General features: G+C 42.5%; 1 protein-coding gene across 6 annotated transcripts in view; it reads right to left on the reverse strand.

Moving 5' to 3' along the window:
* plekha7b (pleckstrin homology domain containing, family A member 7b) overlaps nt 1-14,715 on the reverse strand; it is a 377,482-nt gene that overhangs the window by 42,431 nt on the left and 320,336 nt on the right. For 4 of the 6 annotated variants that reach the window (XM_051923401.1, XM_051923403.1, XM_051923406.1 and 1 more), the window contains 4 exons: nt 8,204-8,305; nt 7,976-8,087; nt 2,296-2,483; nt 1,975-2,166 (listed from right to left, as the gene is read on the reverse strand). In XM_051923401.1, coding sequence (XP_051779361.1) covers nt 1,975-2,166; nt 2,296-2,483; nt 7,976-8,087; nt 8,204-8,305 — 594 coding nt within the window. The remainder of the gene's footprint in view (nt 1-1,974; nt 2,167-2,295; nt 2,484-7,975; nt 8,088-8,203; nt 8,306-14,715) is intronic. The other 2 variants (XM_051923402.1, XM_051923404.1) reach the window with 1 other exon arrangement.

A 14,715-nucleotide genomic window follows, 5' to 3' on the forward strand; every position in this document is an offset into this window, starting at 1 on the left:
TTTGTGTGAAATTTACCCTTCACAACAGCTGTGTCCCTGTGTTCTTGATTAACTCATTTTACAGTCACCATCTCAATCCACTGCACTAATTCCCTTCATAATTTTAAACACTTCAATCAGGTCTCCTCTTAATCTTCTTTTCCTTAAACTGTAAAGGCTTAGCTCTTTTAATCTTTCTTCATCACTCATCCCCTGTAGCCCTAAATCAGCCTAGTTGTTCTTCTCTGAACCTTCTCTAGTGCTGCTATGTATTTTTTGTAGCCTGGAGACCAAAACTGCACACCGGACTCCAGATGAGGCCTCACCAGTGTGTTATAAATCTTGATCAGAACCTCCTGTGACTTGTACTCCACACGTCAAGGCGCTATATAACCTGACATTCTGTTAACCTTCTTAATGGCTTCTGAACACCGTTGGGAAGTCAATAGCTTAGAGTCCACTATGACTCCTAAATCCTTCTCATAAGCCGGACTCTCGATTTTCAGACCTCACATTGTGTATTCAGACCTAACAAGACCTAACCTTAATACAAGTGTTAATCTCAAACTTTTCATCTTTCCTCATAACTCATCCCCTGTAGCCCTAAATCAGTCGAGTTGCTCTTCTATGGACCTTCTCTAGTGCTGCTATATCCTTTTTGTAGCCTGGAGACCAAAACTGCACCCAGGACTCCAGATGAGGCCTCACCAGTGTGTTATAAAGCTTGAGCAGAACCTCCTGTGACTTGTACTCCACACATCAAGGCGCTATATAACCTGACAGTCTGTTAGCCTTCTTAATGGCTTCTGAACACTGTCTGGAAGTCGATAGCTTAGAGTCTACTACAACACCTAAGTCCTTCTCTTAAGGTGGGCTTTTTGATTTTCAGACTCCCATCGTTTTTTCTACATTTTTACTTCCTATGTCTAATAATTTTCATTTACTGACATTACATTTTCTTCTGCTTAAACTGTAAAGGCTCAGCTCTTTTAATCGTTCCTCATAACTCATCCCCTGTAGCCCCTAAATCAGCCTAGTCGCTCTTCTGTGGACTTTCTCTAGTGCTGCTATGTCTTTATGAAGAGCAAAACTGCACCCAGGACTCCAGATGAAGCACTAACAAGGAATGAAACTGAATAATTGACAAGGATTGCTTTCTAATTAAGCAACTGGGTTGGAACAAAAACCTGCAGCCACTGTGGCCCTCCAGTACTGACTTTGCCCACCCCTGATACATAACGGAGTCCAAATTATCTGCCAATCCACCTATCTTGGTGTCATCTGCAAACATAACCAGCTTGTTCATTATATTTCTATCTAAATCATTTATACATATTAAAAATAGCAGTGACGCCAGCACTGCCTCCTGCTGGTCACCACTCTTAACATCGGCCAATTCTGGTGAGGTTCCTCAGCCAATTCTGCACCCATCCTAAAAACATCACCCTGAACTCTCACTTCTTTAAGTTTGATGCCCACCCTCTCAAGTGGCACCTTATAAAATGCTTTCTGAACGTCCAGATAGATAGATAGATAGATAGATAGATAGATAGATAGATAGATAGATAGATAGATACTTTATTAATCCCAAGGGGAAATTCACAAATAATATCATGTGCTCCACTTTGATCGTATATTAACTTGTGGTGGATGACCTGTTCTGAACTGCATGTGGTAAGGATGCTGGGACAATTCTACTAATACCCTACAAAGCTCTAAATGGCCTTACACCGGACTGCTACCCCAGTGACCTCCTGCACCACTAGGCTCCAGTCAGCCCACTAAGGTCCACAGATTGGTGCCATCAGTGCAGAAGTGCACTGCATGTAAAATGTGTACCCTGCAAATGTTGTGTTCACTTCCTTTCATTTTAAAGTAGCAGCATTCTGGCCAGGGGTCCTGAAACATGTTACGCACATTTGAAATGGCTGAACTCGCCCACTCAGTGTTAAGTGAAAAGACAACCCCACAAATCGTCAAGCGGCTGCTTCTTACCTTGAAGTCCCCATTGACGTGCTGCCCGAGCTCCCGGTCTCTCTTCCTCTCATCAGACTGGCGCTTCAGGCCCCGCACCGACATGTGCCTGTTAACAGAGGTTTCTTTAGGGAGTGGGGGCACAGCAGGGGGCTGGTCATCAGGGCTGTAGATCTGCGGCAGAGGAGGCCTGGGGGGAGCCTCATCATCTACCTGTGAGGGGAAAAAAAGGAGGAAAGCAAAACCAGGCTGGCTCTCCTTCTGTGACATCACGCAGATGCTAACCTGTCTAATAAATCACTCCACACACTCGACTGACCCAAAGTACTCCCTCTAACTCACCAACTTTGGCACAGGGTTTTCATAAAGCTGAGACTGAAGCATTGTGAGAGTCTGCAGCGGAGAGGCATAAGGCTGTGCGAGGCTCGGCAGCGGGATGGGCTGGGTGAAGGCGTTGCTCTCCCGTTCCGAGGGACACATCGACAGTGAAGGCACTGATGAAGAGGAAATCGAAGGCACAATTTTTCTCTCTGTGAAGACAGAACAATCCTAACTGCAAGACCATTAGACAAAAATAAACAAACAAAATCGTAGCCATTAGTCCTTGTGGAGATGAGCAGCATCCAACCATCTGTTAAAACGACTGAAGCGGCAGGACGCCACTTATCTCTACGACAGGCCGGGTACTTTGAAACTTGTGAATAAGAAGCAACACTACAATCCACTCAACACATGGTGCACATTTCATGGAGACCGTAGAACAGACCAACCACGTCACTCCTATCCTCCTCCTGGAGCAGGGGTGCCCAAATACATCAATCGCGATCAACCGGTAGATCGCGTTGCATTCAAAAATTTTTTTTTTTTAAACGTTAGTCCATCATATATCCTCCCTATGGCATTTGCCACTTGATTGACATACAGGCCGGCCAGTCTGAGATCTCTTTTCTTCTAACACACTGGTCATCCCGCACGCACGATCAAACGCGCGAGCTACTGCAGGCTATCTAAGTGATTTAGTTAGCTTTCCAATTTATATCAACTAAAGAAGGGATTTAAAAAAATTTGTTGGTTATGGGCTGGATGTGGAATTGGAAGAGGATTTTTTTTTCTCACAATGTCACAATCGAAGTGCGTTTGTCTGATCTGTTAATCTATCATTGCTATTCCAAAGAAGGAAAATGTGGAAAGGAACTTTCAAACTGTTCATAAAAAGTACGAAACTGACTTCCTCCCGAAAAGTGATCGGAGAAAGAGAAAGGAGAGGGAACTAAAATCGCAGTTAAATCGGACAGCCATCATTTTTCACTCGGCTGAATTCAAAAGCAAAGGCAGACACACCGAAGCATCGTTCCGGGTGAGTCACTCGATCAGTAAGCATAAGAAGTCCTTCCAAGATGGAGAGATGATAAAAAGAGGCCTTCGTTGAGACAGATGGCCACGGAGAAATTCCTGCTGAGATTTCAAGACCCCTGGCCGGAGAAAAAGGAATTTCTCCTTGTCATTAAACATGCAGAATACAAACAACTTAATAACGATCAATGGCCGCTAGACTTGGCATTTTTTTTCCGATCTGACCATCATGTTCAATGAGCTTAATTTACAGCAGCAAGGAAAAGAGAACTCCATGGTCAATATGATTAGCTCAGTTAATGCTTTCAAACGAAAAATGCAACATCTGTCCTCAAAGCTGCAGTGCCTTGATTTGGGGAACATCCAAAACCTTGCATCAGAGCTGGAGACTCAATGGAAGGTGTGTGTGCATCTTGACAGCATACGCTACACGGAGCAGATCGAAAATTGTAAGTCAGACTTTGACAGATGGTTTCAAGACTCCACTTTACTTGAGCCAATCGCTACATTTAAGTTCTATCCATTTAGGGAAGATGTTGAGGGGGATTTACTCGCATCAGAAATTGCAACGCTGTTTCACCTAAAGCTCCTCTACAGTGGAGGATGAGATTTTAACACCACAGGATGACATGCAGCTGAAGTCTGGGGCTCTTGGAGAGTTTTGGAACTTAGAGGAAAAGAACCCAAACAGGAGGACATGTGCTGCCTCCTTGACTGCATTATTTGGCTCTGCTTATTTATGCGAGTCAGCCTGTTCCTACATGAAGATTATTAAATCCAGATACTGTAGTGACCATAAATGTACTGAATTGTTATTGTGCCATAAGGGTTATTCAGTTATGCAAGGTACGACAACATATATTTTATGTATAAAGTATACTCAGTGTATATACAGCACTGTGCAAAAGTTTTAGGCAGGTGTGAAAAAATGCTATAAACAAAGAATGCTTTCAGAAATGGAAGTGTTAATCATTTATTTTCATCAATCAACAAAATGCAGTGAATGAACAAAAGAGAAATCGAAATCAAATCTATATTTGGTGTGACCACCCTTTGCCTTCAAAACAGCATCAGTTCTTCTAGGTACACTTGCACACAGTTTTTGAAGGAACTCGGCTGGTAGGTTGTTCCAAACATCTTGGAGAACTAACCCCAGATCTTCTGTGAATGTCGGCTTCCTCACATCCTTCTGTCTCTTCATGTAATCCCAGACACACTTGATGATGTTGAGATCAGGGCTCTGTGGGGGCCATACCATCACTTCCAGGACTTCTTGTTCTTCTTTACGCTGAAGATAGTTCTTAATGACTTTGGCTGTATGTTTGGGGTCGTTGTCCTTCTGCAGAATAAATTTGGGGCCAATCATACGCCTCCCTGATGGTATTGCATGATGGATAAGTATCTGCCTGTATTTCTCAGCATTGAGAAAACCATTAATCCTGACCAAATCTCCAACTCCATTTGCAGAAATGCAGCCTCAAACGTTCAAGGAACGTCCACCATGCTTCACTGTTGCCTGCAGACACTCATTATTGTACCGTTCTCCAGCCCTTCGACGAACAAACTGCCTTCTGCTACAGCCAAATATTTCAAATTTGACTCATCAGTCCAGAGCACCTGCTGCCATTTTTCTGCACCCCAGTTCCTATGTTTTCATGCATACTTGAGTCGCTTGGCCTTGTTTCCACGTCGGAGGTATGGCTATTTGGCTGCAACTCTTCCATGAAGACCACTTCTGGCCAGACTTCTCCGGACAGTAGATGGGTGTACCTGGGTCCCACTGGTTTCTGCCAGTTCTGAGCTGATGGCACTGCTGGACATCTTCTGATTTCGAAGGGTAATAAGCTTGATGTGTCTTTCATCTGCTGCACTAAGTTTCCTTGGCCAACCACTGCGTCTACGATCCTCAACGTTGCCCGTTTCTTTGTGCTTCTTCAAAAGAGCTTGAACAGCACATCTTGAAACCCCAGTCTGCTTTGAGATCTTTGTCTGGGAGAGACCTTGCTGATGCAGTAGAACTACCTTGTGTCTTGTTGCTGTGCTCAATCTTGCCATGACATGAAACTGTCTTCACAACCTCACCTTGGTAGCAGAGTTTGGCTGTTCCTCACCCAGTTTGAAGCTGTTTCTGTTTCAGTTAATGACTGTGTTTCAACCTACGTGTGACATTGATGATCATTAGCACCTGTTTGGTAGAATTGGTTGATCAAACACCTGACTAGAATCCTACAAAATTCCTGACTTTGTGCAAGTGGACCGATAAGAATTGATGCTGGTTTGAAGGCAAAAGGTAGGAACACCAAATATTGATTTGATTTCGATGTTTCTTTTGTTCGCTCACTTTGCGTTTTGTAAATTGATAACAATAAACAATCATTATTTATATTTCTGAAAGCATTCTTTGTTTACAGCATTTTTTCGCACCTGCCTAAAACTTTTGCACAGTACTGTATATAGCATTTTTAATGTAGGTAGATCATTTTGACCTGGTCATTTTAAAAGTAGCTTGCAAGTCGAAAAAGTGTGGGCACCCCTGTCCTAGAGACTTTGGGGTAAAGTGTTAAAGGGCCACTCCACACACAAAATGACAATGTCTTTATCTGTTACCATGTTTCGGTTGTAGTGATGGTCAAGAAAACTTTTTAACCTTTTATGAAGAACAGAGGCAACAATGTTTGTGATATAACAGGCTTCAATGGAGGCCAGTGGTGGGGGGAGACAAACGCTGAACAACACCACACAGTATTAAAAACATCCACGAAAAAAATCCCATGTTACTCGTGACGCACAGTCCTCACACTTCAGTTATCCAGTATTACACTCAATGTCCGAAACGCATGCATTTTTTGCTCAAGTATTATTAAATAAATACATAATTATTGACACCCCCTGGTAATAATCAAAAAAAAAGTTATTAAAAATCATTACTTTAAGCTCACAAAAAAAAATTTTTATATAGGAATAATTATTATTAACAAAACCACATGTGACAAAATATTTGGCAGGTTTAGGTCCGGGGACTTCGAGGGCCACAGCAGAAGCTTGAGTTTGTGTTCCTGTAACCATTTTTGGATCATTTCCCCTGCTGGAAGATCCAACGATGACCTGTTTTCTTGAGGTAGCCAGATTAAAATTTAAAATCTCTTGGTATTTCATGGAGTCCATGATGCCATGTACCCTAATGGGCCCACAATATCACAGAACATCCTTGGCATTGAGGATCAGGTTCTTCTCAGTATGGCCGTCCGCCTTTTAACACCAAACACATTCTGAGGGCTTATTGGCAAAAAACTCAATTTTAGTTTGGTTTGACCATAGAACTCTGCTCCAATCAAAGTTCTGGTAGCGTTTAGCAAACTCCAGGAGCTGGCATTTGTGGTTGAATGACCGGAAAGACTTTTGTTCTGGCATACCTCCCAAATAATCTGCTGGCATGGAGGTGGCACATGATGGTAGTTTTGGAGGCTTGGTGACCCCAGGATGCTAATTTTTTCTGTATTTCTCCATCAGAGATCTTTGGGGAATGTGTTACGTTTTTTACCATCCTGTTCACTGTGCGTGAGGGCAAAATAAACTTGGGTTGGTGTCGACGCCAGTTGACTTGATCTTTTAATTACTGTCCTAATAACTGTTGATATGAGCATTTCCAGGCACGGGGCTATTTTTTTTTCAAGCCATTCCTTGACCCCACTTCTCCACCATTTGCACAATGTCTTCTCTTATCTTTCTCAAGCTGATGAGTAAATGAGGGACTTTGGCGTCTGGGCCACCTCATATTCATACCCCAGTGACACAGGAAGCCCTGGGTTACTACTTGAAAGTTTCTTCACACTCTGAACAAACTTAGAAAAGGCAGAGATAAATTTAAAAAATGCTTCCTTTACACTTTGTTCATTACATTTTTCTAGGGGTACCCATAATTGTGGCAAATGTGGTTTTGTTAAAAATAATTATTTCTTCATTAGGGATCATTGCTTAGAGAAGAATGTGAGGAAGGAGAATCAGAAAGTAAGTACAAGATATCCGAGTTCAGGTTAAGTTGAAGCTGATGACATGGCTGAGAGAGAGCTGGAGATTGTGAGGGAAAAATTTTAAAGTGTACCAGCATTCATCTTAAAGCAGCAGCATAAATAAATGTCAGTGACGTCTTCAGGCACATCAGGAAGTTAGATAAAGATGTAAAACACAAATTGACTTCAATTAAAGGTTGGACTTCTCTCATTGTTTTCAGTGCAAGATTGAGGTCATTTGCAAAAAGGGGATTTATTATTTTTTATAACCCTTTCTATTTACAGTATCTTTATGGGGATGCCAGTTATTGCGGATAAGGACTGCACTTCCAGAAAATTATAGAGGTGCACAAAAGTGACGTTTAGTGAAGCCCGTGAAGGGGACAAGAGGGATAAGTAATCCTGCTAGACATGAGAATGAAACAAGAAGCAAGAGAAGATTCAGATCAACGAGGCCAGTGCAGTATATCAGGGTTATGGAAACAGCAGGGCTTAAGGCCTCGGCACACTACATGACTTTTCAACAAAAGGCTTCATTTAAATAATCTTAGCATGTCGGGAGCGGTCACTGCGCTGTGCAGGCCTCGTCATTTTCAGAAAATAAAGCTGGGAGATGCGTCACATGTCTGACGTCGTGAGGTGCAATGGGAGCTGCTTACCTGGGTTCTGAAAGGAGTCAATGGTAATCTTGTAGTTGGCTTTACTGGAACTAAGGCCTGCCATCACATCTTCAATCCGCCACAGATCTTTCTGTATGTGGCTTTTTTCCTGCTTTAGACAAAAAAAAATTAGCAATCACTTACTGCGAAAATAACATCCTTGCTAGAACATCAGGCATCAGTAAGGGAGTTTGTAGCTGTAGAAAGAAAGAAGACATGACAAGTCACCTGAGAGAGATTCGTCCTACTCGTGTGTTCTTGCAAAGCCGCTTTCAACTGGTTCACGTCCATCTCCAGCTTGCCATATTCATTCCAAGAATTCTCCATTTCCTGTAAAGCAAATTGAGGTGACCATCAGCAGCGATCCTTGCTCATCATTCATTTCCCTAGACCGCCCATAACTCTTGTAAAGGACAGCACACATGGGCTGACGTCCTGGCTGGGATTGGCCCCATTCCCGTAACCAGTTGGGAGGCCAATATAACAGAGAGATTGGAGAAGGTTCAGTTTCAAAACGGTATGCTTCACTGACCCACTAGATGGTAGAATTCCTGAGCTTTGGTACCCATTCATATACCCAAATGGAATGCTGGGAACTGTAGTGCTGTAGTAGCCCTGCTAGAACCTGTGGGTGCCACCAGGGGGTGTTGCAGGGAGTTATGCGCACTACTTTATGGGTGTTTTGTCTCAATAGAGTAATATACAGGTGCTGGTCATAAAATTAGAATATCATGACAAAGTTGATTTATTTCAGTAATTCCATTCAAAAAGTGAAGCTTGTATATTAGATTCATTCATTACACACAGACTGATGTTTAATCAAATGTTTATTTCTTTTAATGTTGATGATTATAACTGACAACTAATGAAAGTCCCAAATTCAGTATCTCGGAAAATTCGAATATTGTGAAAAGGTTCAATATTGAGGACACCTGGTGCCACACTCTAATCAGCTAATTAACTCAAAAGCCTTTAAATGGTCTCTCAGTCGAGTTCTGTAGGCTACACAATCATGGGGAAGACTGCTGACTTGACAGTTGTCCAAAAGACGACCATTGACACCTCGCACAAGGAGGGCGAGACACAAAAGGTCATTGTAAAGAGGCTGGCTGTTCACAGAGCTCTGTGTCCAAGCACATTAATAGAGAGGCGAAGGGAAGGACAAGATGTGGTAGAAAAAAGTGGACAAGCAATAGGGATAACCGCACCCTGGAGAGGATTGTGAAACAAAACCCATTCAAAAATGTGGGGGAGATTCACAAAGAGTGGACTGCAGCTGGAGTCAGTGCTTCAAGAACCACCAGGCACAGACGTATGCAAGACGCGGGTTTCAGCTGTCGCATTCCTTGTGTCAAGCCACTCTTGAACAAGAGACAGCGTCAGAAGCGTCTCGCCTTTGGACTGCTGCTGAGTGGTCCAAAGTTATGTTCTCTGATGAAAGTACATTTTGCATTTCCTTTGGAAATCAAGGTCCCAGAGTCTGGAGGAAGAGAGGAGAGGCACAGAATCCACGTTGCGTGACGTCCAGTGTAAAGTTTCCACAGTCAGTGGTGGTTTGGGGTGCCATGTCATCTGCTGGTGTTGGTCCATTGTGTTTTCTGAGGTCCAAGGTCAATGCAGCTGTCTACCAGGAAGTTTTAGAGCACTTCATGCTTCCTGCTGCTGACGAACTTTATGGAGATGCGGATTTCATTTTCCAACAGGACCTGGCACCTGCACACAGTGCCAAAGCTACCAGTACATGGTTTAAGGACCATGGTATCCCTGTTCTTGATTGGCCAGCAAACTCGCCTGACCTTAACCCATAGAAAATCTATGGGGTATTGTGAAGAGGAAGATGCAATATGCCAGACCCAACAATTCAGAAGAGTTGAAGGCCACTATCAGAGCAACATGGGCTCTCATAACACCTGAGCAGTGCCACAGATTGATCGACTCCATGCCACGCCGCATTGCTGCAGTAATCCAGGCCAAAGGAGCCCCAACTAAATATTGAGTGCTGTACATGCTCATACTTTTCATGTTCATACCTTTCAGTTGGCCAACATTCCTAAAAATCCTTTTTTTGCATTGGTCTTAATTGATATTCTAATTTTCCAAGATACTGAATTTGGGACTTTCATTAGTTGTCAGTTATAATCATCAACATTAAAAGAAATAAACATTTGAAATACATCAGTCTGTGTGTAATGAAGGAATCTAATATACAAGTTTCACTTTTTCAATGGAATTACTGAAATAAATCAACTTTGTCATGATATTCTAATTTTATGACCAGCACCTGTATATTGCTCTACTTTCCCCTATTGTATTATTAATATGTAGACTTTGTCAGAATGCCTAATCTCACCACTGTTTATAAGGTATTATTGTATATAACGTATCCCCACCTTCCCTTCTATATCTATAACCTCAGGCAATTAGATGTAGTAAAATGACAAGTTACACATAAAACAATGTATTATTGGTAATATTCATAAATAATAACAATATGCAAAGTACATTTGAATATTGGCAACCATACAACCTGATTAAATGGTGATGTGTAGTTCAGGCAGCACACAGACTTGTAGTTACTTAAATGTCTCTAGTTAAGGCATCATTGGTGCTCAGCTTTCAGCCACATGTCTGTTTAAAATGGCTGTTGAGCTGTGCTCTTCATTGTGTTGTCTTCATCATCACAGGTTAGCAAGAGAGAGATTGTGAGGTTAAACACATACATTTATAGATGTTCTGTTCAACCCCTAGAGCCAATAGGACATCATGGTACTTAAAGGCCTCTGAGACAAGCCAATTCCAAACAGCCATACCTCAGACCAATGGGGGAATACAACATCTTAACACCTGCCACCCCCAAACCATATGTTAAAGTACACCTTAGCCTACTTGGGGGGTAGAAATGACTTTAGCAAAGAAACACTTGGCAAACTGGTTTAAGACACACATCCCCCAAATCCTGTTGTAAAATTCAAATAGACACATTCCTAAGGGGGGGTAAACACTGAATTAAATAATAATAATTCTTTGCATTTATATAGCGCTTTTCTCACTACTCAAAGCGCTTAGCAATTGCAGGTTAAGGGCCCAACAGAGCAGAGTCCCTATTGGCATTTATGGGATTCGAACCGGCAACCTTGCCGATTGCCAGTGCAGATCCCTAGCCTCAGAGCCACCACTCTGCCTACATTGTACATCCGAATTACATTGTTTTGTCTAAATTACAAATAAAGACATACAAAATATTTATCAAGTAATATGTAAAATCTCACAGCACAACAACGGGTCTTCCAATTGTCTCATAAGTGCTTCCATCGGGCTACGCCCTAAACACCTGAAGTACCCCCAAGTCTAAGATAAAAAAAGAGTCAAGCGACCTTATCCAGCAGAGTGGAGGAGGACAAGAGAGAGAGAGAACAACAACTGCGGTTGGTTTATGTCACTTTTGAAGTCTTTGTGCAAGGTGTTTGTGTGAGTAAGCCTTTTATTTCTACTGGAATGCGTGTCTGGGGTCAGGGGAGCCATAAAGCCCCCTGGTGTCCACACTCTTCATTTTTCATAATTCTATCAGTTACTTTGTTATGAACTCAAGAGTCTCAAGTTCGAAAGTCCCAACAGTTCTAAAAATGCCCACTAGAGGGGGAAATCCTGTCAAAAACAAAATCCCAGCTAGTAACAAAGGGCCACATAGGATCTATATAAAATAAAAAAAAAATGATTTGACAAAAAGGGCAAAATACACTGCATAGAGCACAAATGACTACCAATAAGTCAATCTAATACAGAGCAGGTCCCAAAACGAAATCCAAGAAGAGTGGCCGCAAGAAAGTTCAAAATCCAGAAATTCACAAAAAGCACAGGCAGAAACACAAGAGACGCTCATCGACCATCCACAAAACACGAGGCACACAATCAAAACTTAAAGACAAAATTAAAAAAGGGATAAATGACAACATTAACATAAATGACCTATAAATGAACAGAAAGGACTTGACCCCTAGCCAGGGGATGAACCCCGGCTGAAATTAACACACTTATAGTAGAACTGCAGTAGAAAGATTTGTTAAAGTAGTATGTAGACGCCTCTCCTCAGGTGACCTGCTACTCACGTCAACCCCGTCACTTCATTATTTTTCACTGTGTGGATTTAAAAAGTGTGAAGCGGCCCATGCAGACCAGAAAAGAATAACAAGGAAAGGGCTGAAATGAACTAAAAAATGAATACTGTGTCTGAAGATTCGCTGGTAATTACTAAGTAAGCCCCCCAGCAGATTCAAGGATTGAACAGGCTGGACTGGTGAGACTGCCACTGAATGGGAATGCAGACCCCGACACTCCCCCATCTTGTCATATGTGACATCATAAGCAGCACTGCAGCGTCCATCACAGAGTCCTGAACAGATCTATCACACGTTCCCTTTGACGTCAACCTTTCCTGACAAATGTGACCTGCCAGCCGAGCCTTCATCAGCTTAACCTGGCTGTGAACCTTCACTTGTGTGAAAAAAACCTCAGCGTTCAGCTTGTGTCTTCATCTGCGTCCCATTTGTTTCTTAACTGCAGTCTTTCTCGCTCTGTTTGAAGGACTTTTTTAAACAAAATCTCTCGCTTGACACCTCAGTATCCTGAACTTTTTGTCGGTACAAAAGCAGCCATCCTGTAGAAGAAACGGCAAGCAAAGAAAAGGTGCGTCTTCTAAAAGACATGAAGCTGAGTGCAGTTCAAACAGTCAAATGTAGACAACATTCTACAGCTCTGGAGCAAGAATGGAGGAGCACCGTCCAGCCTTGGCAGGTCTGGCAAGAGGAGGGATGGTCAGCAGACTGGCAGAGGCAGAACGGAGACGTCCTGAAGGGACATATGGAGCAACCAAAGACTGGAGATACGGAGGAGAACCACCATTTAGAGAACTGTAGGTCAAGACGAGAGAATTTAACTTCTTGCAGCAAAAGGAACTGGAGAAACCAGAGGAGAGGAGGAATAGGAACGAAACAAGGAACAGAGGACACCAGTCGAGCAGAGGAGGACCTGGGGGGGTCTGATAAGCAGCTGAAGGAAGCCCCGCTGTGAGAGCTGTAATAGTCAAGCTGAAAGAGAATGAGTGCCTCAACAAGGCTTAATGAGCAAGGAAGGGTCAAATCCTCTGAAACGACAGAGGAAAAAAATATACAGTACTGTGCAAAAGTTTTAGGCAGGTGTGAAAAAATGCTGTAAACAAAGAATGCTTTCAGAAATGGAAGTGTTAATCATTTATTGTCATCAATCAACAAAATGCAGTGAATGAACAAAAGAGAAATCGAAATCAAATCAATATTTGGCGTGACCACCCTTTGCCTTCAAAACAGCATCAGTTCTTCTAGGTACACTTGCACACAGTTTGTGAAGGAACTCGGCTGGTAGGTTGTTCCAAACATCTTGGAGAACTAAGCACAGATCTTCTGTGGATGTCGGCTTCCTCACATCCTTCTGTCTCTTCATGTAATCCCAGACACACTCGATGATGTTGAGATCAGGGCTCTGTGGGGGCCATACCATAACTTCCAGGACTTCTTGTTCTTCTTTACGCTGAAGATAGTTCTTAATGACTTTGGCTGTATGTTTGGGGTCATTGTCCTGCTGCAGAATAAATTTGGGGCCAATCATACGCCTCCCTGATGGTATTGCATGATGGATAAGTATCTGCCTGTATTTCTCAGCATTGAGAACACCATTAATCCTGACCAAATCTCCAGCTCCATTTGCAGAAATGCAGCACCAAACATTCAAGGAACCTCCACCATGCTTCACTGTTGCCTGCAGACACTCATTATTGTACCGTTCTCCAGCCCTTCGACGAACAAACTGCCTTCTGCTACAGCCAAATATTTCAAATTTTGACTCATCAGTCCAGAGCACCTGCTGCTATTTTTCTGCACCCCAGTTCCTATGTTTTCGTGCATACTTGAGTCGCTTGGCATTGTTTCCACGTCGGAGGTATGGCTATTTGGCTGCAACTCTTCCATGAAGACCACTTCTGGCCAGACTTCTCCGGACAGTAGATGGGTGTACCTGGGTCCCACTGGTTTCTGCCAGTTCTGAGCTGATGGCACTGCTGGACATCTTCTGATTTCGAAGGGTAATAAGCTTGATGTGTCTTTCATCTGCTGCACTACGTTTCCTTGGCCGACCACTGCGTCTACAATCCTCAATGTTGCCCGTTTCTTTGTGTTTCTTCAAAAGAGCTTGAACAGCACATCTTGACACCCCAGTCTGCTTTGAAATCTTTGTCTGGGAGAGACCTTACTGATGCAGTAGAACTACCTTGTGTCTTGATGCTGTGCTCAATCTTGCCATGACATGAAACTGTCTTCCACAACCTCACCTTGGTAGCAGAGTTTGGCTGTTCCTTACCCAGTTTGAAGCTGTTTCTGTTTCAGTTAATGACTGTGTTTCAACCTACGTGTGACATTGATGATCATCAGCACCTGTTTGGTAGAATTGGTTGATCAGACACCTGACTAGAATCCTACAAAATCCCTGACTTTGTGCAAGTGGACCTATAAGAATTGATGCTGGTTTGAAGGCAAAAGGTAGGAACACCAAATATTGATTTGATTTCGGTTTCTCTTTTGTTCGCTCACTTTGCATTTTGTAAATTGATAACAATAAACAATCATTATTTATATTTCTGAAAGCATTCTTTGTTTACAGCATTTTTTCACACCTGCCTAAAACTTTTGCAAAGTACCGTATATATATATATA

This window comes from Erpetoichthys calabaricus, chromosome 2 (genome assembly GCF_900747795.2).
Source record: "Erpetoichthys calabaricus chromosome 2, fErpCal1.3, whole genome shotgun sequence".
Classification (NCBI taxonomy): Eukaryota; Metazoa; Chordata; class Cladistia; order Polypteriformes; family Polypteridae; genus Erpetoichthys; species Erpetoichthys calabaricus.